The sequence below is a fragment of the Nesoenas mayeri genome (assembly GCF_963082525.1).
Source record: "Nesoenas mayeri genome assembly, chromosome: Z".
Taxonomy (NCBI): Eukaryota; Metazoa; Chordata; class Aves; order Columbiformes; family Columbidae; genus Nesoenas; species Nesoenas mayeri.
In genome coordinates this window covers 953,890-980,563 of record NC_137542.1, presented here as the reverse complement: position 1 = coordinate 980,563, position 26,674 = coordinate 953,890, and the positions used below count along the sequence as shown (strand labels likewise).

The 26,674-nt window shown below is 47.3% G+C and overlaps 1 protein-coding gene across 1 annotated transcript in view; it reads right to left on the bottom strand.

The window, feature by feature from the left end:
- Positions 1-22,136, bottom strand: part of ELL2 (elongation factor for RNA polymerase II 2) — a 38,662-nt gene extending 16,526 nt beyond the window's left edge. Inside the window, exons 1-4 of the mRNA XM_080362321.1 lie at positions 21,870-22,136; positions 10,009-10,056; positions 3,246-3,367; positions 514-677 (exon numbers count right to left, since the gene is read on the bottom strand). Of these exons, the coding sequence (XP_080218447.1) occupies positions 514-677; positions 3,246-3,367; positions 10,009-10,056; positions 21,870-21,998 (463 nt within the window). The 5' untranslated portion in view covers positions 21,999-22,136. The remainder of the gene's footprint in view (positions 1-513; positions 678-3,245; positions 3,368-10,008; positions 10,057-21,869) is intronic.
- Between the last annotated feature and the right edge of the window lie 4,538 nt (positions 22,137-26,674).

The window sequence follows — 26,674 nt, the reverse complement described above, 5'->3', positions numbered from 1 at the left end:
CTTTAAAAAACCCCAACAAAACGGTCTTGTAGTAACAGTTGCTTACTGAAGAGCAAGATATCAAATAAATAAAATTCAATCAGGATTAAGAACTGTGAAAAGTCAAGTTTTCCAAATCAATCTTAGGAATTTGTATATGAGACTTCCGTAATACTATTTTTTTTTAGATTAAAAATTAAGGTTATTAGTTCAGCACAGTATTTAGTTACCCAAAAGTGCTGTTACAAAAGCAAAACATTAGCTACTAAACCAGAGGATGTAAGTGCATGGGGTGGTAAAACCCCTCACCTCAATGGTCAAACTTTCAACTAGTCAAACAATATGGGAAAAATGAAGGAAAAAAGTCTAATGTCTGAATGCAGCAACAGGAGACGTCAGATCTGCCAAAGGAGGGCAAGCTACCTACACCTGAGACCTTTGCGGACACCCCCTTTCCCGAGGATGCACTGAAAAGATCAATTACCGAATTTGAAATCTTACAGACAGCTATTAGAAAATGAAATACAACCATACCTAAAAATGGTCCACCAGGTTTAATAACCTTTGCACTTCGATTGCGCGACTCCTCTTCTGCCTGGGTCATGCGCTCTCTGGTCGTCTGATAGGAATCGCTTGTTGCACATACTGTAATTTTATTCTGTATAGATCCCAGGCAACTGAGTTGCGAGGCTCCAGAACTACAAAAACATTGAAAAAGGTTGAGCCCAAGCACTAGTTCAGGTTTATAAGTATGGTTGTATCAGGAACTTTAAAACCTGTCTTAACAGGTGAAGAAATATGTTTTCCAGTTCTGACAGCGAGCTAGGGCATAAATGTACTTAAAATTGCCTCTGTGCAGCCAAACTGTATCAGTTTTACCTGTCCATGTAATGACATTTCCTCACATAATTGTACCTGAGAGGCAGACTCGGGGCAGTGTTGCGGTGGAACTGATCACGGCTGCAATGACAATGACGGGGCAACTCACGTCACGCCACAACCCTAATGGCGGGCAGCTCCCGTCCCAGAGGTTTTACACCGTCTGTGAGGCACACACCTCCTCAACTCTGCCTGAGGTGGCCCGAGGTGGCCCCAGGTAGCCCCAGGCCCGTGGAGGACACGCCGGCCTTGCCTCAAGAGCTGTGCACAGCCCGCGCTGCCCATGTCCCCTCATCTCGCTCCCCAAGATGTCCGCCCTCCTCCTCGCCCGCTCGGTGCGTTTCTTGGCGCTGAGGAGGCCTGTGCTCTGCCCACCGCTTCTCTGAGGACACGTGTCCCACAAGAGGTGCCCAGAGCAGACCCCACGCGTGGGGAAGGACAATGAGGTCTCCTCCATAGCATCAGGAGGTGTTTTTTGGGGGCCCGGCCCTCTGTGGTCAGACCACACGCGCTCCTGCGCTGCCTTGTGTCCAGCAAGGAGGGCACCTCGACTGGTTGACAGCGGCTTCGTTTAAACTGGCTTAATTAGCACCACTCTTAACGAGCACGCTGTGCCACACCTGCCATGGCAACAACTCTGACCAGAGAAAGGGCACGGGCTCTAGCTAACCCAAAACATTTCAACCACCCTAAAGCTCCCCATCATGGCTCCAAGAAGGGTCAAGAATCTCGTGTCCCAACCTACCACATAACTTCTGAACCTCACAAAGCTGGACCAAGCCACCGACCAATATTTCAAGACAACACATCTACAGTTTAGTCCATAGCCTAGACCTACGTAATGATTCCTCACTCTGAAATCAGCACATGTGCTCAGAAAAAAAGGATCCTTCTTGCCACCTAAAGTGCAGCTTTTACCCATTGCCCATTTCCTTCAATATTGCTGCCTTTTATGTGCTTTTTCACCACAGGAACAGCCAAGCACCAAGACCCAGCGTAATCGCCCTCCTCGGGCTGGGCATTTTCAAAATCCAAGCCAGTTTTGAAGCTAGACCTGACTTGAGTAGAAAACTAGACTAGACACCCTGCAGAAGTCCTTTCTGGTTTTATTGTTTTAAACGATTCCGGATGTATTAACTTTGCAAGCACTTTGCACAAACTGAGAGGTAGCTACAAAGAACTTTGGAAAAGCTAGTCTGAATTAGATTTTGAAGTAGATTAGCAAAATGAAATCACATTAAAACTACCTAGGCAAGCTATTCACAAGTATTCAGAGCTAAAGCAGCTGAAATGCAATCTTACATCAAAAAACAGAGTTTAATTCAAGTGAAGGGGCTTCTTCCCAAGAAGAAAGTGCCCTCAGAGATGCTCACCAGAGGAAAGGCAGGACCCTTCACATGCACCCCTGCGCCGGCTTTGTGCCTCGGGTAGGAGTTTAACCAAAAACAAGCAAACAACAAGCCCCAGGCTCCCCCACTAAACCACTCAGCTTCTCCCAGTCCCATCAGTTCAGGGAGTTCACTGAAAGGCTGTATTGTAGCAGAACAGACCTAATGCAAGGGAAGGCAGAAAAATGAGGATGCTGAGAGATCTCCCATTAGGCAGAGAGTTATTAAATGAGCTCATTTTCTTATTGCTCTCAAAGCCTGCTCTCTGGGAATCTCTGTTTTGACACTGAGGACAGCAGCTCTCCTGTGTCCAAGAACCGAAAGGTCCAAGCACCTTTTGGAGACGCGTCGCTGTGCCTGTTTGCTGTCGGCTTCTCACATCAACACAAACTCCACCTGAGATGTCGGCATCGATCAAACGGGACAACCAGCACCACTGGACCACATCAATACTACAATGAATGTAAAATTCTAGAAGCTGAAGCAAATGTTGTGTAAAATCACAGTATTTTCTTGCCTTTTCGGTAGGTGTTAACACTGTCCACTTTGGCGGAATGGATCAGGACAAGGTGCTGCTGTATTACGTTTGGGTTCTGAAATGTCATGGTCATGGAATCATGGGTAAGGTCACAAAGTTTGTGATTCTTAAAATAAGAAACTAGCCACCGTGGCCAGCATGCCAGCATGCTGCCAGCCATAATCATATTTACTTATGGTTGCAGAATGGATCTGTTCTAGCTTGGACCACACCGAACTCCAAATGCTTTTAAAAATAGCACCAAGTACTCAAAAGGTTACTTTTTATAAGAGCAAACCCAGAAAGAATTTTATGTAAAAGCGAGTATTTATAACTTGCAAGAAATCACGCTATTGCTAGGAATTAATTCTCTACTGCAGCTCGTCACTAGGAGTATGCTTCTGTTAAAGGTTTTGCTATACGCTCAAAACCACAGAATCTACTTAAATTTGCCATGAAGGAAAATGTTAAGCAAAACTTACCTTGAGTCCGTTTGCTGGACACAGTCAAAGCTTCCCTGAGGATTATCTTTGCCAACATTTGACACGTAGAAGTTAAATGTATGCGCTTCATTTGGCGCATCAACTCCGGGAATTTTAATATACTAGAAGGAAAGAAAAAAGGTTTATGTAAAAACTTCAATATACGCTCCTTTACTTGCCATTAACCAGGACCATAATTTTACACGAGAAAACGTATTTCAAGGATTTTGAAGTTATTTCAGTCACGTCTCTAGAAAAGCTGCTTTGGCACAATTCTCCCCCTGAAACCAGCGCTGAGTGCGTTTGTCGCAGCCTTTAGTTCAGCAAAGCATCCAAGTCGCAAGTCATCCTTCCCCGTTTACTGCAATTAATATGCATGTGCTTAACTTTAAATGCCAGCGTCTACGTCTAATCAAACAGGCTGAAGCTCAGCTAACAAAACAGAGCAGAGCAATCTGCACAGATTTTCCCCAACTTTGAGATCTGTTCGGCCAAAATGAAGCTCCAAGAAGGAAAATAAACAACAACACCCACATGAATAAAATTCTTAATCTATAAAAGATAAATTTCAACTCCGACCGGTGCTAAAAGCCTTATTCTTTTACTCAGCTCTAGAAGTAATTATTCACATAAATGTAAAATGTAAATAGGTGTTTCTAAGTTTAGTCAGATATAACAAAACTTGATTTCCTTGGCTGAACCAGTGATCTAGTACAGAATGTGCTGCATTCTGCTGCAGCATGAAAATGTAAATATGAGGAATCATTAAAATGTTTATTGGCACAGGCACATTTTTCAGTGCGCTGCTATGCAAAACAATACTGAAGCACAAAATACTAGTGACATCCAACTACTTTATTCTGAAGGTAAAATTAGCTTGCGGTAAATCGAAAAAGCTACTCTTTTGAAATTCGCTTGAATTTTTGATGGAATATTAAACACAACTTATAAATAAAGATAAATAAAAGCAATATGCAACAGTCTCTTAGAAATCTTTCTCTCAGTATTTGATTGTAAGATTGGTTAGTCTTCATAAATGTCATTTGCACAAAGTGCTACTACAAAACAGCTCAGCTACCATTTATATCAGTATTTTAATCATTAGAACTGACAGTTTACCAACAGCTTGGGACAGTGACTGGATGTGAAGGAGAAAGACAAGTCACCCGAACATCATATTAGTTTACTTAAGCTTAAAGTAGTAGTGTGCTTAAAAGAGCAACCTGTGCATTTTATACAAGAATGGAAATAAATTGGGTAAATTACCGAACACATGATCTTTGATTACATACACATCTTTACCTTTTCCTGATTATGAAGGTTACTATAAACATCAACCTAAGAAGAATACAGGGGCCCAAATGACAGTAAAATTCATCTACATTCTATAAAATTAAGTACAATTGATTGAATGTTTCAGGTTTTACTATAAATTCAGCAGGTGTATATGGATTAATTTGACAATTTGAATTCTACCTACTGTAGAAGACATGATGTTTTCTAGCCTGATATACTTTTCAGAAAACCAATAAATACACACTGTGATAAATGTGGGGCTGGCCCTGGGGAACACGGCCGAGCAGGGGAGGGGGGCGGACACCGCTTTGTGTGCTTGGACTTCATTCTCAAAGCTTATTTTGAGCAAATCTTTACTTTCTGTTCATCAGCCTAAAGAACACACATGCATGCACTTAAACATTAGGAATTTCTGTACCCTAACATCTATATTTAAAATTCCAGAAGAATTGCCATGGGTATTAAACCATAAAGTGGCTCAATGTGTTTTGATGCAACGATGTTAAGAGCATGTTTAAAAACGTTTTTGTTGCTGTTCCGCTCCCTCCAGGGGAGTCTGATTTCTCCCAAAGACTGAAGACATATACAATGATATCAACAAAAATAAGCCTGCCTCGATACAGGCCTGAGAAACTTATCACCAACAGATTTATCAGGTGCAAACTCAAATGGGAATGTTGAATGTTTCAAGGCTTCTCAAACACAAACTCTGTAAGAAAGATATCAAAAGTGGTGAGGGAACCAGCGACTGCAACCACAGAGACAGGTCTCTTCTAATCAGTAATTACGAGCTCTAGAAATTATTTTAATTCTCAAATTTTTCTGATATGTTTTTCACAAACTCTGCAAGAATTAGATGCCCATTCCTTGGGTATTCACTAAATTGGATGAAGAAGATGCAAGAACCATGCAGGAACATTTATCTGCTAGAAGATTTCAGAAGTGGCAGTGCAACTAGCCTGAGAATAAAAAATTAACTCTTTCATCCACAGTTCCAAAGTTTTAGTATTTAATCTGTAATGCAGACACAAGCCTTTCATTTTTGTGACCTTTTTTTGGGACCCATTCAGAATATCCACACAGCCCAAAGCTTTGTTCCTTGAACAAGCACACTCTTTGAGGTTAGTCATAATTCAGATAACCTAGTTTAATAAACTTGGGAAAAGCTCCAAGGGAAGTCACATTTTAAGTTATATGCAGCCTAGAAAGCATTCCTAGGATATCAACACATTTAAAGACAAAGCAATACGTGAACCAGATAAACTTGCTGACAACACCTGGGTTTGCAAAAACAACCGTCACCTTAAACCCTGACGGATGAAGTTTTACTGCTGTTGACATATTTTCTGTGTCCCGCCAGACAACACAATACTTTGAAGGAGTTCATAGACTCAGCAACTTCTGCAAATAAGCATTTTGTTTTGAATAAACAATTCTGGTTTTAAACTGTAAATTCTTATTTTAGGGTTCTGAAGAGTTCAATAGGCAGTTAAAGGATTTTTCGCTTAATCAGAATTAACATACTGCATTACTTGAGACAAGCACAGTGGCAAAATGTTTCTTTTCGCTATTTGAGCGGTACTTGCAGAAGGTGGCCAAGAAGCCCTTATTAACAAAGTACACACTGCAACCACATTAATCCATAACAGAAAATAAACCTTTGTTTGCACCAGGAAGCAGCACAGCAAGCCCGTTGTCAGCACCTTTGTGATTCTGATTTGTATTCAGCCTTCCACATACAAAGAACATCTGGCTGGTCCATGTCGTGCAACGCACTGAAAAGGAGCTTGCTCTACTCTGTTACAGCAAACAGGGAGACTTCCAAACAGCAAAGTATGATAAGTACATGGCTTCCCCCAACCCAGTGGGCTGTGAAACAGCAATATATAGCAATTCATGGGATCCACATGTACAAATGTAGCAGTAGTTACATTTATACAGTCCTCAAATTGCATTTGGCCCTTTGAAGGGAACCGCGAGGCTGATGTGGCCCCCAGTGAAAATGAGTGTGACCCCCCTGGTGTGGACGGTCACAGAAGGTGAAATTCAATGAAGAAATGTCTTGCAAGTGATGGGCAAAAACTCATTTTGTGTGTGTGTGTGTTGGCTAATAGGTACTGCTGCTCGTTAAAACTTAACTTCTAGCCTCATCTTCTCCTTCCTTAACCATGATTCCTAATAACACGCAGGAACTCTGTGTGCAATTCCTGGTGATTAGAGTATTATTTTGTTGCGTATGGTAATTCACCCTTAGATTTATGCAGTGGATGATGAGAGAGAGGGGAAGGGGAAGGGGAAGGGGAAAAAGAGAAAAAAAAGAGAAGAAAAAAAGAAAAAGAGAAAAAAGAGAAAAGAGATGAGAGGGAAAAAGGGAGAGGGGAAAAGGGAGAGGGGAAAAGGGAGAGGGGAAAAGGGAGAGGGGAAAAGGGAGAGGGGAAAAGGGAGAGGGGAAAAGGGAGAGGGGAAAAGGGAGAGGGGAAAAGGGAGAGGGGAAAAGGGAGAGGGAAAACGGGAGAGGGAAAACGGGAGAGGGAAAACGGGAGAGGGAAAACGGGAGAGGGAAAAAGGAGGAAAAGTTCTCTTCTAGGGCACCTTCCTGAGCGCTGTCGCTGCAGCAATGCACAGCACCGGCATCCACAGAAGAACCCTCCTCTCCTGGAGCATCTCCCGCTAAACCACAACCCAGCAGCTGCTCCTCGCAGTCAGGCTGAGCTGCACAGGGCCCAGGGAAGCGCCGTGCGGCAGCGTGCGGGGCGGTAAGGACATCACCTGTCTATCCATACACACTGAAATGTAGGAAGGTGCTGGCTTGATGTGCTAAAGAACATCCCAGGACTGAGCTGGTACAGGGTCCTCTCGGATTTAAAAAACAAAAAAGGTCTCAGCACAGGGTACAGAAAACAGGAGCGGAAGAACAGACATTCTGTGGAGATGAAGCCTTAACATTTTTCTGCTTTAGAAATTTGAGACTTCAGGATAAAACTGCAAAGTTCTATTACTGCAAGCTGTTTGGAAACAAAAGGATGTAGAGGTCACTTCTAAGTCTTCTCAAATGAAAATAAGGTTCCACATTTAAGTGACAGGAGAAAAGTCAAGACTGTCCTCAGCCTGCTTTAAAACATCACTTTAAATTCCACACCCTCAAACTAGCCTGTGATTTCTTACCATCTAATGGATTTAGTAATAGTGAATATCCGCTTATCCGCTTCTAGTGTAAAGCTCCTCCTCCCATTCCCCACATCTGACACAATCCTGACCACCCTGAGCCAGAAGTCCCTTTTATTTCTCCACTCCAGCCTTTCCCATTATCCACAGAGAACTGGGACTAGAACGTGTGTAGAGACGGAATATTCAAAAAAAAGCCTCTTATTTAAACAGTAGTATTTTATCCTCAGCTAGGAGCCAGATAGTTGCCTGAACTGCAGAGGAAGCACCCTCAGCAGACAAATAAAACCACTGCTTGTTTTCGGCAATATTTAAGGAAATGTCTGGCCGTCATAGGTAACCTGCAACCTCAGCACCGGGAAACACACCCTGAGAGCTCTGATCTTCAACTGGAAAACAGTTTGGAAGAGGGATGGGGAGGGATGGGGTGGGGTGGGATGGGGAGGGATGGGGAGGGATGGGGTGGGAGCCTTGCAAAGGGCCAGTCCTCTGCCACACAATTCGTGTATGCTGGAAATACTCAGAACGTGGCTACATAGCATACAGAAACAAGGAGCTAAACATTTCCCTCCTGTTGTATATAAGGTAGTAAACATCCTGTTTTAGTTTACCATCTGCATTGACGGCCTTAAATTTCTGCTCCTATTGCACAGACTTAGGATCTAGGAGTCTCCAATAAATTCCATAGTTTGCATTTCCTTAGTTACGGACAGATCTGAAAATTAATGTAAGAGATCACAGCTCCTGCAGCAAAGCGCCTGCAGACATTTCCATCTCACAGAGCACGGCAGCAAACCTTACTGTTGAGTTTCATAATGAAAAAGCACATACCTGGATGAACTTACTATCAGAAACAAACCTGACACCATTGTAAATTAACATTTGGCTGGTCAGAAGTCTTGTGACTGTCAGATTTTGACAGCTTTTGATAGAAACTACAGGTTATTGGTTTTGGTTTGGTTTTTTTTCAGCTGAGAAATAGTCTCACCCAGCCTAGTAACATCTCAGACCTCACATACTACCGCTTTAAAGCAGCATGTGAAATTTTGCAGAGCAAGAGAGGGTGCAGCATTGATGAAGCGTGCTGGTAATTTCTTCACACCAACAGCCAGGTTAATTATTGTACTCTGAGAGCTCATTTTGAACGCAGCTCCTGCTCCGTCCCTCGCAGCGCTCGCACACCTGTGCCAGCAGATCTGCTGCACTGGATTACTTCCCAGCCCAATTAGCAAATCCAACTTCCCTCCTGACGGCAGCACGATCCTGATCTGTGCTCCCAGCCACTCTCTCCTACTACAGTGGTTCTGGCTGATTGTCGTAACTCGAATGGTTATTAATTCCAGCAAGGAAATTGTTTTGCCAGTATAGTTTAAATTGCAAATAAGCTGTAACGAGAAAGGCTTTTCTCACAAGTGCAGCATTAAGGGGCTTTGATTTGCACAACCAGCTTTGCTATAGATAGAATTCTACCAGCATCTGAGTACAGTTCAGCCAAACTGATGCTGGATCAGGACTGAAGTCTCACACCTTTGGGCAGGAATATGTCCTCATGCTGGCATAAAAACCTTACCCATCCTTCCCTCATCCCTTCCCGGCTCTCTCTACACAAGCACTGCACAGTTATATGGAAAACTGGACCAGCTAATGGATTTGAATTAAGGCTGGCAGCACAAAAGGCACAATCCCTACTTCAGTCTTTAAAAACGAGTCTTTGGCCATCCCTTAAAGTTTAAATACTAAACCTAAAATCTTAAATCATTCCTGTTAGAGATCACAGCCCGCATTTAATTTTACCTTCAGCTTTAGTTCTCCAGTTTGCACCACTGACTGATTGTTCTACAGGACCTACAGATTTTAGGAGGCTACAATTCTTCCTATTTTCCATCAACAGGCTTGAAATACTTTATTATAGTTTCAGAACAGGTCCAAGAAGCACCAGTAGTCTCTGGTATTAAAAAAAACACCCCTCAAAGCTGCATGTATGCTTCACACCTTGAAACTAACCACTTAAAGTCCATTGTAAGACGTTAAATTTGCACTACTCAGTTGACACCTTACAAGTCAATCCCATTGCTTTCAAATATTGGCTAAAGGTGACAAAAGCAAGATAAAAAGAAGCATACTTACAGCACGATTCTCTTCCAGTTTCAGCTACAACTTTTAAGTAAATATGCAATGAAACATACCTGGTATTAAGTAGATCTTAAGAACGTTTGTAGGATGTATTTTATCTAAAATAAGTGAAAGCGGTTAACCCACACCGCATTTATTTCCCAATATAACAAGAGGGCAAAATACTCACCCCTTGGGATCCTTGAAATTGAATTGAAGGTTGAGAAGAAACTCGACCCTATGAAAGAAAAAAAGTAGAATGTAAGCAAAACGACAAACCCCAGCAAAAGCTATTTCGCGGCTCCCGCAGCCCCAGGGTGCCGAGACACCCGAGAGCCGGAGCTTTGCTGGTCTCAGCAAGGACACCTGGACACCACAGGGAGCCACGGATGGCACTCAGCGTTGTACAACAGGTATTTGCTGGCACGGAAAGGAGAAACAACCTCTCCTCAAAGTACCAAGGAATGTGGTTTTGGGGGGCCCAAAACAGCCTGCTCTCCCCCTCCCAAACCATGCCCTGCTGTCCTGGTGGTTTATAGATTGAAATGGTGATGCTGGACACCAAACCTCGCACCGCAGCACCTCCCGAGCAATGCGGACAGCCCGGCCACCGCCACGAGGGCAGGGGCACGGGCACCACCTTCTTCTGCTCTTTCGCTCTTAAATTAAGCTAATTAACCTCAGCTAGCACACGTCTCAAAGACCAAAAGAGATTCAGTACCATCAATCTCATTCCAAAATCTTCTGAGCTCCCTCCAAACAATCTTTGTTTCTTCAGCCAACTATCTGCCAAGGGAAATAATACAATATGGCCAAAAATAACAGAAGTCACCTGCACCCTGTCTCTGTAACTCCACGGCACCAAGTGCAGCCTGTTCCTGACCTGAGAGGATGGAAGAGTCCTGCTCTGCTTCTGTGCTGACACCATGGTCCGTGAGGACTTGCAAATATAAAGGGAACAAAGGGATTAAAAATCAAGGAGGTTGGTAGTGGGAAACTACTTTTGTCTGTCGCAAGTTGGCTTCTGGTCTATCTGCTCCTCGGCACAGCCCAAACAGCAACACCGGCACTGCCAGCGGGAGCCCGCTGATAAGAATATCCCGTTTTAGCAGCAATGCTGACTTTGCTCAGCTTTACTGAATCCCGACACATATGTTTCTGGACACAGAAACATATGGCAGCTGTGCTGACAGGCCCCATTTGCCAGGCTGCGTCCACACGGTGTTACAGAGCCTTTCCCAACGCACTGCAAACATGCTCCACAAGCTGCACCAAAAGATGAAATCCTAATGAATACAGACTTTATTCCAGCAAAAGCAAGTGCCTATGGACTCTTTAAAAACTATTATCTTTGGTTTTCCACAACTGCAGGCCTACACACTGTCTGAGCTTATGGAGCAGCCAAAACACATACAACCTTAAGGCCCGAAATGGCTTGCTGCCAATTTGTCTGCTCCACAAACCCTCCGACTCAAAACCAGAAAGTTGTACAAGTCAGCTGAGTTTGACATTATTGACATACCCCCCTGCTTGTCCACTTGTAAGTAAATTCATTTTAAAAATGCAAAGTCCAGCGCAGAGTTATGAACCCAAGCCTTTGTCAGAGGTTTTCCAGGATGAAGTTTAGTTCTGTACACAGAAATTAATGTGTGAAGGCACTTGACAAAACATCAAGCCAGACAGGCTACGCCATGACCGTGCAGGACCACGCAGCAGCCATCACCTTCGTACAACAGCTCACAGAACTCGACACGAGCTGATTTTTGACACGGAGAAACCGCCGTGGCTTCACCAGCCACCTCCTGTACTGCGGCACAAGGAAATGATGTTAAAAAATACACAAATTCATAGGGCATTGAGCAGAAAGGTCTCACACACCCACTGGCAGGCGGTCCGGAGCACCAGGCTGCTGAAGCGGGGACCTTGGCCCTGCCACCAAACCTGTCCCCACAGCATCCAACAACCTGACAGTTTGCACAGCCCCCACGTGGACCTGCAGCTTCTCCAGACCCCGTCCCTCTGCTCCCTCAGGATCACACAGTCTTCCTGCGCTTTCTTCTCGCAGCCAAGAGCATGAAGTTTTAGAGAAGTGGTTCACTGTGGGAGCCCAGGAGTCCCACCACTTTCCTACCCCCACTTCCCTCATATTTCCTCACTGCCCACCCTCGTTAGGGTGTCAGCAGTTGCATCTACTCAGACACTTTTTGTCTATGAATTAGCCCAGTCCTTATCTGAACCCACTGACAAACCAGGAGTCCACAGACGACTTGGAACGTGGGTGCTCTACACCCTTCTCCATCACCCTCAACACCCGCCCAGACGGTCACGGAACTAATCCTTTCTAAGGACTGGAAACTGCGGTTCCAAGATCTCTCATCTTGTAGCTACAACTGCCTGTTCCAAGTTTCATGTCATGCAGACCTTATGTTTCCCCTACAGGTTACTTTACCTGTAGTGAAAACAATATTCCATCTTTTTTGACACCAATTCAGATGAGCAAGGTCTTTCCAGAGCTCCTCAGCATCACTTTCACAGAATCATAGAATCATAGAATCATTTCAGCTGGAAGAGACTCTCAAGATCACCGAGTCCCACCATAACCCAACTCCAGCACTAAACCATGTCCCTGAGAACCTCATCTAAATGCTTTTTAAACACCTCCAGGAACCAGAACCACCTGCAAAATGCAAGTATCTCTTCCAAGCTTTGAGATCTCAGTATCTTCTCCAGGCCAGCGCTGAATATGTTAAGTGAAAGTGGCCCCAGGACTGAGACCTGGGAAATCAGAGGTGCACTCGCTGCCTCGCCGAAGAACACGTGAGCTGATTCCTCCTCCCAGTACACCCTCATCAGTTTGGCCACTTCAGCCCAAAACCTCTGGAACAGCACAAACTTGAAAGTCCCACAATCCCACACCCAGGGTATAAACTGCAGAGCCCTGCCTAGTTAATCCAAGGAGGTGATCCTGGAAAAAACTGCCAGCGCCTGAAACAGCTGGAGCCACGTACACATCACCTCACTAAAGAATAGGAATAATCATGGATCAAGGCAGCTGGAAACCAAGATACAAACAGCTTCGGGTACACTGCGCTGAAGTAATTACTCTTTATTTGTATCTGAAGCTTTTACTTAAGATAAGAAATAAGCTCTCCACAGGAGAGATTAAAAAAAATATATTAGCTAGAGCTGCTGTGACATTCAGGTCTAAACCGGGGCACAAAACCTCAAGAACTAGCTGGCTTGTCTTCTCCAGGTTCACTCTTTTGCTTAATAGTCTTTGGGCAGGGACTGCGTCTCCTTGCAAGACTCAAGATCTGCACACACATGGCACACTGCAAGTAACTCAGATATTTATGAGGCACCACCCTGGTACATGAAGCTAATTATCTACTATGTTCCAGGCATGCTGACTCAGAGTGAGCAGAAGATGCCTTTGCATCAGCACATTAGACACTGTGATGTCTAGTAACACTTTTCATATGCTTTGATAATTTTTACAGAGCTGTGTATTACGTAGCAGGAGGTTATGACAAGATAATAGTGTTCCTCAGCAATGCCAGCATAAGGATTTCCCCAACAGCCTCCTCCTCTTTCCATTGGGCTCTCTTCCCTGCCTTGGGGCCTACAGCCACCCATCGAGCCCAAAAAAGTTGTCAATAATGAATCACAGAATCCTTTAGGTTGGAAGAGACCCTCAACATCATCAAGCTCAACTGTTAACCCAACTCTGTCACCAAACTATGTCCCTAAGGGTATGGCCTTGGGTCAGCACAACTCACGCTGAGGAATTAGAGGTCTCCTTGCAAGAAGAAAAAGCACTTGGAAGGAAAGACTACCTGCATGGATAAACAAGTTACTGCGACAGCGTATTGCTGTGCAGAGGATCCCTCCTTACATGCACAACCCAGCGAGCACATCAGCCACATCCCAACAGCTGCAACGACCGACGGACCCAAGCAGCCAGTCAGGCTGAGCTTAATGAAGTTCAGATCACCAGCTCTGACCCCAAACGCAGAATATAGTCAAATAAGCCTGCTGTGGGGTTTCCATTTCAATATATGGATATGGAGATACAACAATAATTTAACCTCCTGTGGTGTATCCACTCTGATTAGTCTTGGAGTTACACTGTTTTGTTGGGGCTTTTGTTTTTTAAATATGCAACATCTTCTCTCAATCCAGACAGTACCCGGTAAGCAGGAACACGCAAAACACACAGCTCCACAACCTGGTTACTATACAAACCCTAGAGACACGGAACTCATCATCACACCAAGAGTACTTCACCAACACCAGTGCATTTATCCTCCTGTTCACCATAAGCAGGTGTTACTACCATTTTACAAGCAGTAACAGAAAGAGACAATTACGATCTGCATCACCTGGTAGTTTTGGGTGTCAGATGCAAAAAATTCAAGTTTTGATTTTCAGTGAGACTTGTTGGCACTTGGCATTGTCACCAGTGGCCCCCAGTTCCCCGCACTGTCCCCATGAGCAGCTCGCAGCAGTCACAGTGAACACCAGGGGTGCTGAAAACGGGAACACGCAACCACCCAGTGCCAAAACCAGACTGCCAGCACCAGGATGGGGTTAACACAAAGCTGGGAGCAGATGCGAAGAGGGTAAGGGGCCAACCTGGTGCACCTCATGAGCTCACCACACCTCCTGGAGCCACGGCACTGATGCTGCAGCCCTGGGGCCAGACAGAAGGAGCCTGGGGAGGGAGAAAGTGCTGGAGGTGCTGGGCCAGGAGGCAGGACTGCCTTTCCAAGGGAAACTGACCAACAGATCTACCTAGCTGTACGGGAGAAGGAAAGCTGTATTCTTGCTGCATGGTCATAGTCTGCTCAGCTGCCCACAGCTCCCTTCAGCACTTGTGGGTCTTTTCCATAACCTCCTCATCTGGATGTTTCTGCTCTGGTGGGGGGATTGAACTGGATCAGTTTCCAGGTCCCTTCCAACCCCTGACATTCTGCGATTCTGTGATTTAACTCACTAACCTAGAAGACATTCAAAAACAGCCGAACGGGTAGTTTTCTGCAAGGGAAAGAAACAGAGCAAGTCTTTCCCCTTTCAGGGGCCATGAAACCTGAAATCAGTCCAAACCATCTCACAGTGTCGCTATGGACGCTCAGCTGAGCTGTACCTCCAGCGATCACCGGCGCAGGTACATACACACAAGGCACCACGACCGAGTCACTATGTTTGCTAGGAGAGCATTTCTCTGCCCTGAGCTCTTCCTGCTATCCCATGTCTCATCAGCCACAACCTTCTGACACCCGAAACAGGACACGCGCCTTAGTCACTTCATACCAGACCTCTGACTTATGCAGGGCACAGCCCTGGGTGCCGGACGAGGATTCTGTGGGAAGGTAATGCATCCATACCCCTGCAAGAACTACAGCTAACACACAGCTACCCCAAAGAAACTGTAGGGATTAGGATATTTTTTTTCCCCACTAATAGATTTATTTGAAATTGGACTCAAAAGTCAGCACCAACACAAAAGCAACACACAGTGATGTCACCCAGGCCTTGCTGCCATAAGAAAACAGGTTCCAAAGAGCTTGCAATCAACTAGTCACTGATGAAAATGCATTTATAATGAGTACTCTTATTGCTTGAATTGATCAACTCTGCATTATCGGTTACATCACACGTTCAGATACATGCAATCTTAGATTTCAATAAATCAAACTAGAATAGACACAACTTATCGATGCTCCACTAGTACATTTAGACTGGCAACTTGGAGACAGAGATGCCACACAGGCACATCCCTTACGTTTGCACAGAAGTGAGCACCAGCCTTCTACAATGGAGTAACTGCATCGGTGGACAAAGGAAGGGCTACGGATGTCGTCTGTCCGGACTTCTGTAAAGCCTCTGACATGGTTCCCCACAACATCCCTCTCTCTGAATTGGCAAGACATGGATTTGATGGGTGGACTGTTCACTGGATGAGGAATTGGCTGGACACATCCAGGGGGTAGCAGTCAATGGCACAATGTCTGGATGGAGACCAGTGACAAGTGGTGTCCCTTAGGGGTCCATATGGGGATCACTGCTGTTTAACACCTTCATCAACGACATCAACAGTGGGATCAAGTTCACCCTCAGCAAGTTCATGCATGACACCAAGCTGAGTGGTGCAGGTGACATGTCTGAAGGACGGGATCCATCCAGAGGAACCTGGACAAGCTCAGGAAGTGGATCCATGAGGTTCAACAAGGCCAAGTGCCGGGTCCTGCCCTGGTGGGACAACCCCCGGTACCAGTCCCGCTGGGGTGCAGGATGGAGAGCAGCCCAGGAGAAGGACTTGGGGGCGCCGGGCTGAGAGATCGGCCATGAGCCGCCACGTGCGCTCGCAGCCCAGAAGCCAATGGTGCCCTGGGCTGCATCCCCAGCCCCGTGGGCAGCAGGTTTGGGGGATCCTGCCCCTCTGCCCTGCTCTGCTGAGACCCCCCTGCAGTGCTGGTCCAGCTCTGGGTCCTCAGCACAGACACACATGGAGCTGCTGGAGGGGGGCCAGAGCAGCCCCAGGAATGACCCGAGGCTGGAACAGCTCTGCTGGGGACAGGTGACAGAGCTGGGCTGTTCAGCTGGAGAACAGAAGCTCCGGGACACCTTAGTGCACCTTTCAGTGCTTAAAAGGGGCCCATGAGAAAGATGGGACAGACTTTAGAGCAGGGCCTGTTGTGACAGGGCAAGGGGTGATGGTTTAAACTAAAGGAGGGAGACTCAGGCCGGACATGAGGAAGGAATTGTTGCCCTGAGGGTGGTGAGAGCCTGTGCCAGGTACCCAGAGAGGTGGTGGCTGAACCATCCCTGAGACATCCCAGGCCAGGCTGGACGGGGCTCTGAGCACCCTGAGCTGGTGCAGATGTCCCTGCTCGTGGCAGGGCGGGCACTGGGGAAGATCTGAAGGTCCCTGCCAACTCAGACTATTCCATGATTCCACAATTCTGTGATTCTATAACCAGCCAACCTTATCCCCCAGCTCCCCACTCAGAGTTCCTAAAAATTCTTGCTCCTGGTCTTCTCCATCACTCTCAGTTAACATCAGTCTGCTTTTCTCTTTCCCTAGGGCTTATTTTCCCAGTTTTCTTGTGTCATCCACTTTAGTTCCCCCTGCAGCCAAGTCCCGCCTTGATCTCTCCCCAGTTGCTCCTCTGGGGTCGCATCGCCCTGCTGCAGGTGCCAGAGCCCATCCTGACGCACCTTAACCTAAATCCATCACAGCTGAGGACACATGCAAGCTGCAGTTCTGAAAAGACTAACTAACAAGGTGTCCACCTTTGAGCTGAGCTCAAAAGCAAAACCTCTGTCCCATCTGTGAGCAGACGCACATCCTCATTCCCAGAACGGCGCTGTCGGAGCTCCCTGAAATTCCAACCCTTGCAAAAAAACCTAGTTTTTTAAGCACCAGACAAAATACTAGCTGTTTGGGGCAGACGTGAGACATGGCGAATTTCCACTCTGGTAAACGAAATATGGCGGAGCCCTATGACTCCATTTCACTGGTTAGATTGGGGGAACATCAGGCAAACATTGCATCTCATACGCTCACTGACTCAGCAGTTCTGCAGCTGCAACACCCCAAAAACTGTTTGAAGAATAAAAACTTAAATGCAAGACAGATTCCTAGGAGTCACAACTATCCTTTTCTGAAAAGTTCAAATCTTACAGACCAAAAGCTTTGCTTTAACAGCACGTAGAATAAAATATACACCTCCAGCTGCTTTCACCTGGAGAAGCACAGCTGAAACACGACTGTAGACGGACACTAATCCTGCACAAAGCTGTGTCAGTGGACGACAGCGCTGTCCCCACTGCTCTGCAGACTCCGCTCTATGCGGCATTCCCCGATCTCTTCAGAGCAGTCAGCAGATTAGGTATGGCCACACCAGCCAGAGTGAAATTATATGTTGTAGTCAAGCCAAACAAGAGGCCCCGTGTGCGCCAAGGTAAAACAACTGCACTTGTCTTTAACCTGTTCTCTTTATGCTGCTCCCGAGGATCATGTAGCAGCCAAATTTACAGCTATGCCAGCAAAAGGTAAATTATTTTTTTGTTGCTGGGCTAAATTTCTGCACGGAGGGTGGAGTTCAGTGCTATAACTTGAGCTAATCTAATCAGCTGCCACTGGAAAAGGGAGGTTCTGCTCCCACCGCGGACTCTGGCCACGTGCTCCGTGCCCTCCCATCGCCTCACCTCCCGTGCTCCTCCATCCAGCACCGAACCGGCATGGAAAAAAGGAACAAGGGCAAGTGTAGAGTCCTACATCTGGGCAGGAACAACCCCAGGTTCCAGTATAAGTTGGGGAATGACCTGTTAGAGAGCAGCATAGGGGAAAGGGATGTGGGGGTCCTGGGGACAGCAGGGTGACCATGAGCCAGCACTGGGCCCTTGTGGCCAGGAAGCCAATGGGACCTGGGGTGGGTTAGAAGGGGGTGGTCAGTGGGTCAGAGAGGTTCTCCTGCCCCTCTGCTCTGCCCTGGGGAGACCACACCTGGAATCTTGTGTCCAGCTGTGGCCCCTCAGTTCCAGCAGGACAGGGAACTGCTGCAGAGAGTCCAGCGCAGCCACCAAGATGCTGCAGGGAGTGGAGCATCTCCCGTGTGAGGAAAGGCTGAGGGAGCTGGGGCTCTGGAGCTGGACAAGAGGACACTGAGGGGGGACTCATTCCTGGGGATCAAGATGGAAAGGGGCAGCGTCAGGAGGATGGAGCCAGGCTCTGCTGGTGACAACCAGGGACAGGACAAGGGGCAATGGGTGCAAACTGGAACACAGGAGGTCCCACTGAAAGAGGAGAAGCAACTTGTTGGGGTGAGGGTGTCAGAGCCTGGCCCAGGCTGCCCAGGGGGTTGTGGAGTCTCCTTCTGTGCAGACATTCCAACCCGCCTGGACACCTTCCTGTGTAACCTCATCTGGGTGTTCCTGCTCCATGGGGGGATTGCACTGGATGAGCTTTCCAGGTCCCTTCCAACCCCTCACATTCTGGGATTCTGTGAAAAGAACCCCACAACTCAATAAATGGGTTCAGCAAAATCCCGGGGACCAATACAAGGGATACAAGAGATGATGCACCTGGTCTGGCAGCAGCAGCTGAGCAGGGAATGCTCAGCTCTGCTTGGGAGCCGGACCTCAGACGTTGTCTGTCCACAGGACATAGATGCACCAGAGAACCGTCCTGCACGTCTCGCTGCTCGCTCTGCAGAGCAGCAGAATTGCTGGCCTCAGAGGGCAACAAATACTCAACCGAAGGCAAAGTATTACTACCCACAAACAGAACTTGATTAAAAAAAAAAAAAAATCCATGCTTTAGATTAATTAATACTGCCACAGATTATGCTCAAGGATTTTAAAGCATGCTGCTCAATACTGCCAAAAGAAATCTAGGCAAGAATATCTTCCGTCATCTGAACCCAGTCTAAGCCAGAACATGGTGACAGAGCACATGAGGCAAAGAGAATCCGGGTTTGAGCTCACCAGCACCAAGCTGCTGCACAGACACAACCTCTGCTCTGTGTTTCTGAAGGTGGAGCTGCAGATAATGATTTTAATGTAAGAATTTGAGAGTCTTTCAAGTTCTCTTTAACTGTCGTGCCAGCTAAGAGAGTCCTCAGCGGAGGTTGTGAGTGCTGCATTCTTTATGCAGACTGTTTAAATCTGTATGTTAGGCAATCCACAATACAGAGCCAGATTACAAACTGCCGGGTTCCACCGGGGATGGGATAAGTAAGTCAGAGGGTGATCCTGATTTCTCACCTCTACACTTTCTGAGATATTACCCGTGTTACACAGATAATATCTCCAGCACAGAGCGGAGGCAACAGCAGAGCTGCAGGTCAGCTTCCTTGCATACCCTTTACTATATTCCCCAGTTCTAAGCAATGCTGATTTTAAGCCTTCATTGTAAATTTTTTAGTTGTGCAGTCAGAACTGAAATAGGTCAGCAACACAGATGTGCGTTAAGCTATCGAGGAAGAAGGTTTCACCAGCTGCAGACAATCAATCCTGTCCTCCCCTGGCACCAGACAGACGTGTGAGCTTGCAGAACCAAACCTGACCTGTTCTAAATGGAGACAGCATCCCCTAATGGCAATATTCTTGTCAAACACTAATATAATAAACCAAGAAGCATCTGCAGTAAGACAACTCTGAGGGTCGCTTCCTGGAGCACCACACGTTTTCCTGCCAGTGCAAGAGTCAGAAATGAGTGATTTGGTTGAAGAGCTGAAAATATTACCCTTTCTAAACCAAGAAATTCCAGAGGCTAGAACAACAGAGCTAGAAGTTTTTATCTTCTATTACTCTTCCACTTGCCACTGTTCAAATGGCACATTCAGACTCGAGCAGGAGCAGATTACGGAAAGCAGACCTGCAGGAAGCATTAAAGACTCATTTACTGCTAGGAAGATGAAGAAACAGTGAAATAGGGAAAAGAATTTCAATTATTTTCTTGATCATAATGACCACAAATAACTCTGATGATTAGGCATATGTTATTCATTTTTCATGCAAAATTGCATTAACTCAGAAATTGATCCTAGTTTGGAAAAAAAAACAGGTAAATGATTTACCCAAGCTGTTTCATCAATTAGAAATAATTAAACTTCTCCCAAGATGTATTTACCTACAGTAAAGAAAGCAGTTCTATTGCAGTCAGCACAATTTCCAACTTGCCATGTGTCTGGACACACAGAAGTGTCCGATTTCAAACCACAATACCACATATCGCACTTCCACAAGGCGTGCACAACCTCTGGGGACCTCCGCTCCCGATTACCGCACAAAATACCCAAAACGAGGAGTTCGAGCTACCTGGTGCTTGGGTCCCATCACTAGGGAGATCAGAGCAGCGTGTCCCACCTGCATCCCATGGGCTGCAGGATGGCATCCCTCATCCTTCAATGTCACTTTAAGAATCCCTTTCACGAAGAAGAGAATATAGAATCCACCAAACATAGCAACTGCTTTCTGAGTATAGTTATCTACTTTGGGGTCAAACCCAAATGCCTCTGGAATGAGCTGGAAAATTGAATTAGAAAAGAGAGTACCAATGGCCAAGCCCACAAAGTAGGTTAAAACCTTTGGGGAACGTGACTTCTTCAGGAGGGGAGTTAAAATCAATCCCAGAAGCAATGCCAAGTTAATGATAGTCACAGCCATGAACCCAAATCCCCAAACTTGCAAAGAATGTGGTTTAGACATATCCATGAAGTTTTCCTGATGATCACATGGGTGAATAATCAGCTGTTGCAGAACAGCAGGACATATTGTGGAGAAGCCCGAATTTAATAAATGACTGTTGTTTGGTATCCCATGCAAAGAAAAAATTTCTTCACCACTCAAGCACTGGTTGTGGTGCAGGTGGGTCAGCGATATCCTTCATCCCTCGTCCTTCATTCCTCATCTCCCTCATCCCTCCATCCCTCATCTCTGCATCCCTCATCTCCCTCATCCTTCATCCCTCCATCCATGATCCTTCATCTCTCATATCCCTCAACCCTCATATCCCTCATCCCTCATCCTCCCCATCCCTCATCCTTCATCCCTCATATCCCTCATCCTTTATATCCCTCATCCTTCCTCGGGAGGACAGAACCCGTCCGTCCTGCATTAAATGACTTTAAATGAGCCGCAGGGACCCCGCGGCTGCGGCTGCGAATATCAAATACCTGAGTCACTTTTGGGACGGGCGCTCGCTGGCTGCGAGCCCCTCTGCATCCCCACGGACACCCAGCCCTGCCCACCCGCGGGGACAGCCCGTGCAGACACCGGGTAGTGTCCAAACCAGTAATTTCAGACAAGTTTGCGAAGTGTCACCGCGGCGGAGAGAACGCGCAACAACCTCCAACCGCCACCGGGCTCCTCGGACCCGTCCCCGCGGACACGAGTGGGGATCCCGGGGTGTCCCGGCACCCGCACCCCCGCAATCCCTGCGGGAGGCACCCCACGGGGGAGGGGAGGCTGAGGCTGCCAAGGAGAGCCGCCGGGGCTGCACACACTGACACCGCGGTGACCCCGCGGAGCCGCGCCGCTCACCTTGCAGCTCTGGTACTTCTCCAGCGCCCGCAGCGCGGTCTCGGTCAGCTTGACGTGCATGACGGTGACCCGGGACGCGCCGCCCTCGCAGGACACGCCGTACCGCTCCCCTTCCCGCAGCTCCGCCATCTTCCGCGGCCCCTCAACGGCCGCCGGCCGCTCCGGCCATCCCGCCTCGCCGGCCCCGCCGCGCAGCCGCGACACGCCCAGCGGCACCGGACTGTGGCGTCACTGAGGGGCGGGGAGCGCGGCGGGGACACCGGGGCGAACAGAGCGGTGTGCGGGGGTGGGCGGGGCCGGCGGGAGCGGCAGCAGTTTGTGCCGAAGGGACCTGCAGATCCCCCCCAGTGCCCCCTGCCATGGCAGGGACATCTGCACAGCTCAGGGTGCTCAGAGCCCGTCCAGCCTGGCCTGGGATGTCTCAGGGATGGTTCATCCATCACCTCTCTGGGTACCTGGCACAGGCTCTCACCACCCTCAGGGCAACAATTCCTGCCTCATGTCCGGCCTGAATCTCCCTCCTTTAGTTTAAACCATCAGCCCTTGTCCTGTCACAACAGGCCCTGCTCTAAAGTCTGTCCCATCTTTCTCATGGGCCCCTTTTAAGTCTGGAAAAGCCGCACTAAGAATCCCAGAATCCCAGAATGTGAGGGGTTGAAGGGCCCTGTAAAGCTCATCCAGTGCAATCCCCCCATGGAGCAGGAACACCCAGATGAGGTTACACAGGAAGGTGTCCAGGCGGGTTGGAATGTCTGCACAGAAGGAGACTCCACAACCCCCTGGGCAGCCTGGGCCAGGCTCTGACACCCTCACCCCAACAAGTTCTTCTTATATTTAAGTGGAACCTCCTGTGTTCCAGTTTGCACCCATTGCCTGTTGTTCTATCACAGGTTGTCACTGAGAAGAGCCTGGCTCCATCCTCATGACTAAAGTGTCCCCAGAGCTTCTGTTCTCCAGCTGAACAGCCCAGCTCTGTCACCTGTCCCCAGCAGAGCTGTTCCAGCCTCGGGTCATTCCTGGGGCTGCTCTGGCCCCCCTCCAGCAGCTCCATGTGTGTCTGTGCTGAGGACCTAGAGCTGGACCAGCACTGCAGGGGGGTCTCAGCAGAGCGGGGCAGAGGGGCAGGATCCCCCAAACCTGCTGCCCACGGGGCTGGGGATGCAGCCCAGGGCACCATTGGCTTCTGGGCTGCGAGCGCACGTGGCGGCTCATGGCCGATCTCTCAGCCCGGCGCCCCCAAGTCCTCCTCCTGGGCTGCTCTCCATCCTGCACCCCAGCGGGACTGGTACCGGGGGTTGTCCCACCAGGGCAGGACCCGGCACTCGGCCTTGTTGAACCTCATGGTGTTTGCATGGATCCACTTCTCGAGCTTGTCCAGGTCCCTCTGGATGGATCATGGAGTCCAACTGCTGTCCCTGCACAGGACACCCCACAGGTCACCCCGTGTGTCTGGGGACGGTGTCCAGTCTCTTGAACACTGTCAGGTTGGGGCCTGTATGGGAATACAGCGGAAGATTTGGTGGGGAGGTTAGTTAAACGTAAATACTCTCAAGTGACTTGTACCCATCTGTAGAATAAAGCACATACATCACACTAATTGTTTTACTGACCTTGTGAGCTTGATGAGTAGAACCCCTGTGTTAGATAACATAGGCCTGTGAGAAACTCTGGGCACCTTATCACCATGTCTGAGATTCCTGCTTTGTTGTGAGAAGGAGCGGGAGCTGCGCCCGCCTGAAGCCGTGAAGCACAGGGGAGCTCGGCGGGCCCGGTGACCTTCCAGCAGGGCTGGACTGACCAGCGCCTGCGTCCCCGCTGCTGCCGCCTCTGCTGGGAGCTCAGGTGTGGCTTCGCAGATCCCCCAGCAGAGAGGCAACTGAAATAAAACTTGCTCTTTGCAAATGCATTCATGGCCTCTGGCTCTTGTGCGACGTGCCTGCGTATGTGTACACAGGGCCGGGACACCTCCCTGGGGACACCTCCCTGTCCAGCACCTCTGGGGAAGAACCTTTTCCTCATGTCCCACTGACCCTCCCCGGCACATCTGCTGCCGTGTCCTGGGCTCTGTCACTGTCACAGAGCGGAGCTCAATCCCTGCTGAGGAACCTGCAGCCCATGAGCTCTGCCCTCAGTCTGCTCCGCTCCAGCTGAGCAAACCCAGGGACTGCAGCCGGTCCTCATACAGCTTCATCTCCAGACCCTGCACCAACCCATGGTGGAGCTTTTTAGTAGAAATAAAGTGTACTGGGTGTAACGAGGGTGATGCTCCACTAATGAGTGCCCTGGGGGCCTCCAGGCCGGCGCCCCGCTCCCAGCCCTGAGGTGGAGGATGGGGAGTTTGGGACAGGCAGTGCCTGCTCTGCCACCGCCTCGAAAAAATCAGCTGTTTTGTGTGCAAACATGAGGAAACACTGCTCTGCACATTTCTGATACAGAGCCGTGTGACGAGCCGAGTCGGTACCTCAGGGTGGGTTGTGCTGCTGCACCGCTGTCACTAATTGTGGCGCTTTTTTTAAAAAAAGAATAAAAAGGAGTACACGAGCCATTTGAATTTTTGGAGCAGCGTTCTGGTGTGAATCAAAGACAACTGAGCGCTTCTGTAGAAAACTTATCTGCTTTATTGCCTCATAGGTAAAAGAGCAGCTTAATGCCAGTAAGTAGAGCAACATAGCCTTTCTAGCACAGGCCAGGCCTAACTTAGGTGAGTCACTCTCTGAGGATTAGTACAGGTACACGATCACTCAAATTTAATCTGTTTGACAAAATCCTCCCAAGTCTTTTCTCACCCCATAGTTTCCTAAAACAGGGCAAACCAACAGCATCCAGAGGCTCCGTGTGCTCAGAGGAGGAGCTGACATGAAAGAGTCATCACTTTAGAACAGACCAAAATTATAGGCTGATAGTTCTGCTGACTGCAGGTTGCCATTTAAATTACTTACATGCACGGAAAATATTTTATAGGCAGCTCAAAATAGTTTTACTTTCATTTTACCCATACCTTATTCCTGCTCCACGATTCCTCTCAGATGGCACAAAAGAAACCGAAAAACGCTCATCCAGTCTTTACAGGGTTAAGGCTTTAAAGCGTGCTATTTAAAGTCTGTTGACTATTATCTCCCAAAGCACATTTTTCATGTCACGAATTAAAATCTTGTCTTTACGCTCAAGACCATGTCCATATCTGCCCTGGTCTGGTCTCCTGGCTGCCCCGCTCAGATTACAATTTACAGTTTCGGTTCTCATCTCCAACAGTTTTGTTCTTTTTCTCCACTAGTAGTTGCTCTTTCTCTCATACTGCCCTAGACCAAAATATCTTTCTGATGTACACACACACTTTTATATATATATGTATATACACACCCTCATGCAGCCCCCTTCAGCCCGCTTCTGATTATATACCTGCTTAGCTTCACTTTTTTGTGAAGATTTTTATCTGGCCAAACTAAGTAAATAAAATATAAAATAAGAAAGCTAATGGCACCAATTTATTGACAATATAATGCATGAATCTATCTATACCATGTCATTTCTTACTTAGGGAAGGCTTAAGTAGGTCCTATAAATGTTATACCCATAGGTGTGTCTATGCAGTGTTCTGTTGCAATCAGCATTGTCTGTGTATGTTCCTTTGCAAGACTGGTTCTCTGGAATGTGAATCTTTCTTAACAGGACTACTTTATTATATAAATAATAACATCCCGGGGACCAGTAGGACACAGAGAGCAGACATCAGTGATTTCTTCAAAACGCCTTGATGTCTAGGTCTGAAGGTTTCCAGCGGGTCATAATCTATGCCGCAAGTGGTAACACAGAGTCTGTACAAAAATAAAGACAAGAAAGTAGAAGAAATATTTGTATGAGCACATTAAAGAGAGATAATGCTTTTAGTAATCCAGTGCTTTCATCCTCCCCTGGGCTCTGTTCCCTTCACACATTCTGCCATTGCTCAGCCCTTCAGGGAGTTTTTTGCTTTCATTCCATTTTGTTTTGGGTTTTGTGGGGCGAGGGGGACATACAGAATAATTTTCTCTGTATTCTCAGATATCGAGTGAACAAAAAACTGAGAAGAGAGCAGTCTGACTTTGAGACCTCTCCATCTGTTTCCCCTTCAGTGAGCTCCCAAACGTCACCACGGGAAGAAGGTGGCAGATCCTCTCCAGGAAAAGCAGAGAGAACCTCATCTGTGAGACACAGAACCCAGAGCTCGAGTAAAACAAGCCAAAGGTTCACGGTGGAAAAACAAACACCTTCAGCAATCGCCAAAGCAAAGGCTAATTTATGCTCGTTTTACCCACTTTCAGATTTTCTTTCTGCTGTTTTCATATGTGAGAACACACAGAGCATAAATAATCTTTTGTAGGAAATGAAAGATTTCTGGTCATTCAGTTAACTTAGGATCTGGTCCAGCTCCTGTTGTTATCAGGATCAAAGTCAACAAGGGTGCAATACGATACCCTCATAAAACTCATGGACAGCTTAGCAGGATGATGATGGTATCGCAGCTCATTATCTGGTTTTACAAAGTGAAAAAATTGAAATTCCTGTTTCTGAAAAAAGTCCCTAGAAGAAAACCCTGCAGGAGTCAACACCCTTTCATTCTCCACACTGCATAATTCGGGGTTTTGAGGGCTTACCTATACAGAGAAGCAGCTGTGATCCTGCCAATGAATGAAGCTGCACCTTTTTAATTAAAGGTGTGATTACATGCTGTGTCAGTGGACAACTGTAGGCTAATGACAGAGGTTTCTCTTGCAGTAAATTGTTTAAGCTTATCTTGCAGAAGTTAATTAAGAAATATTGACACA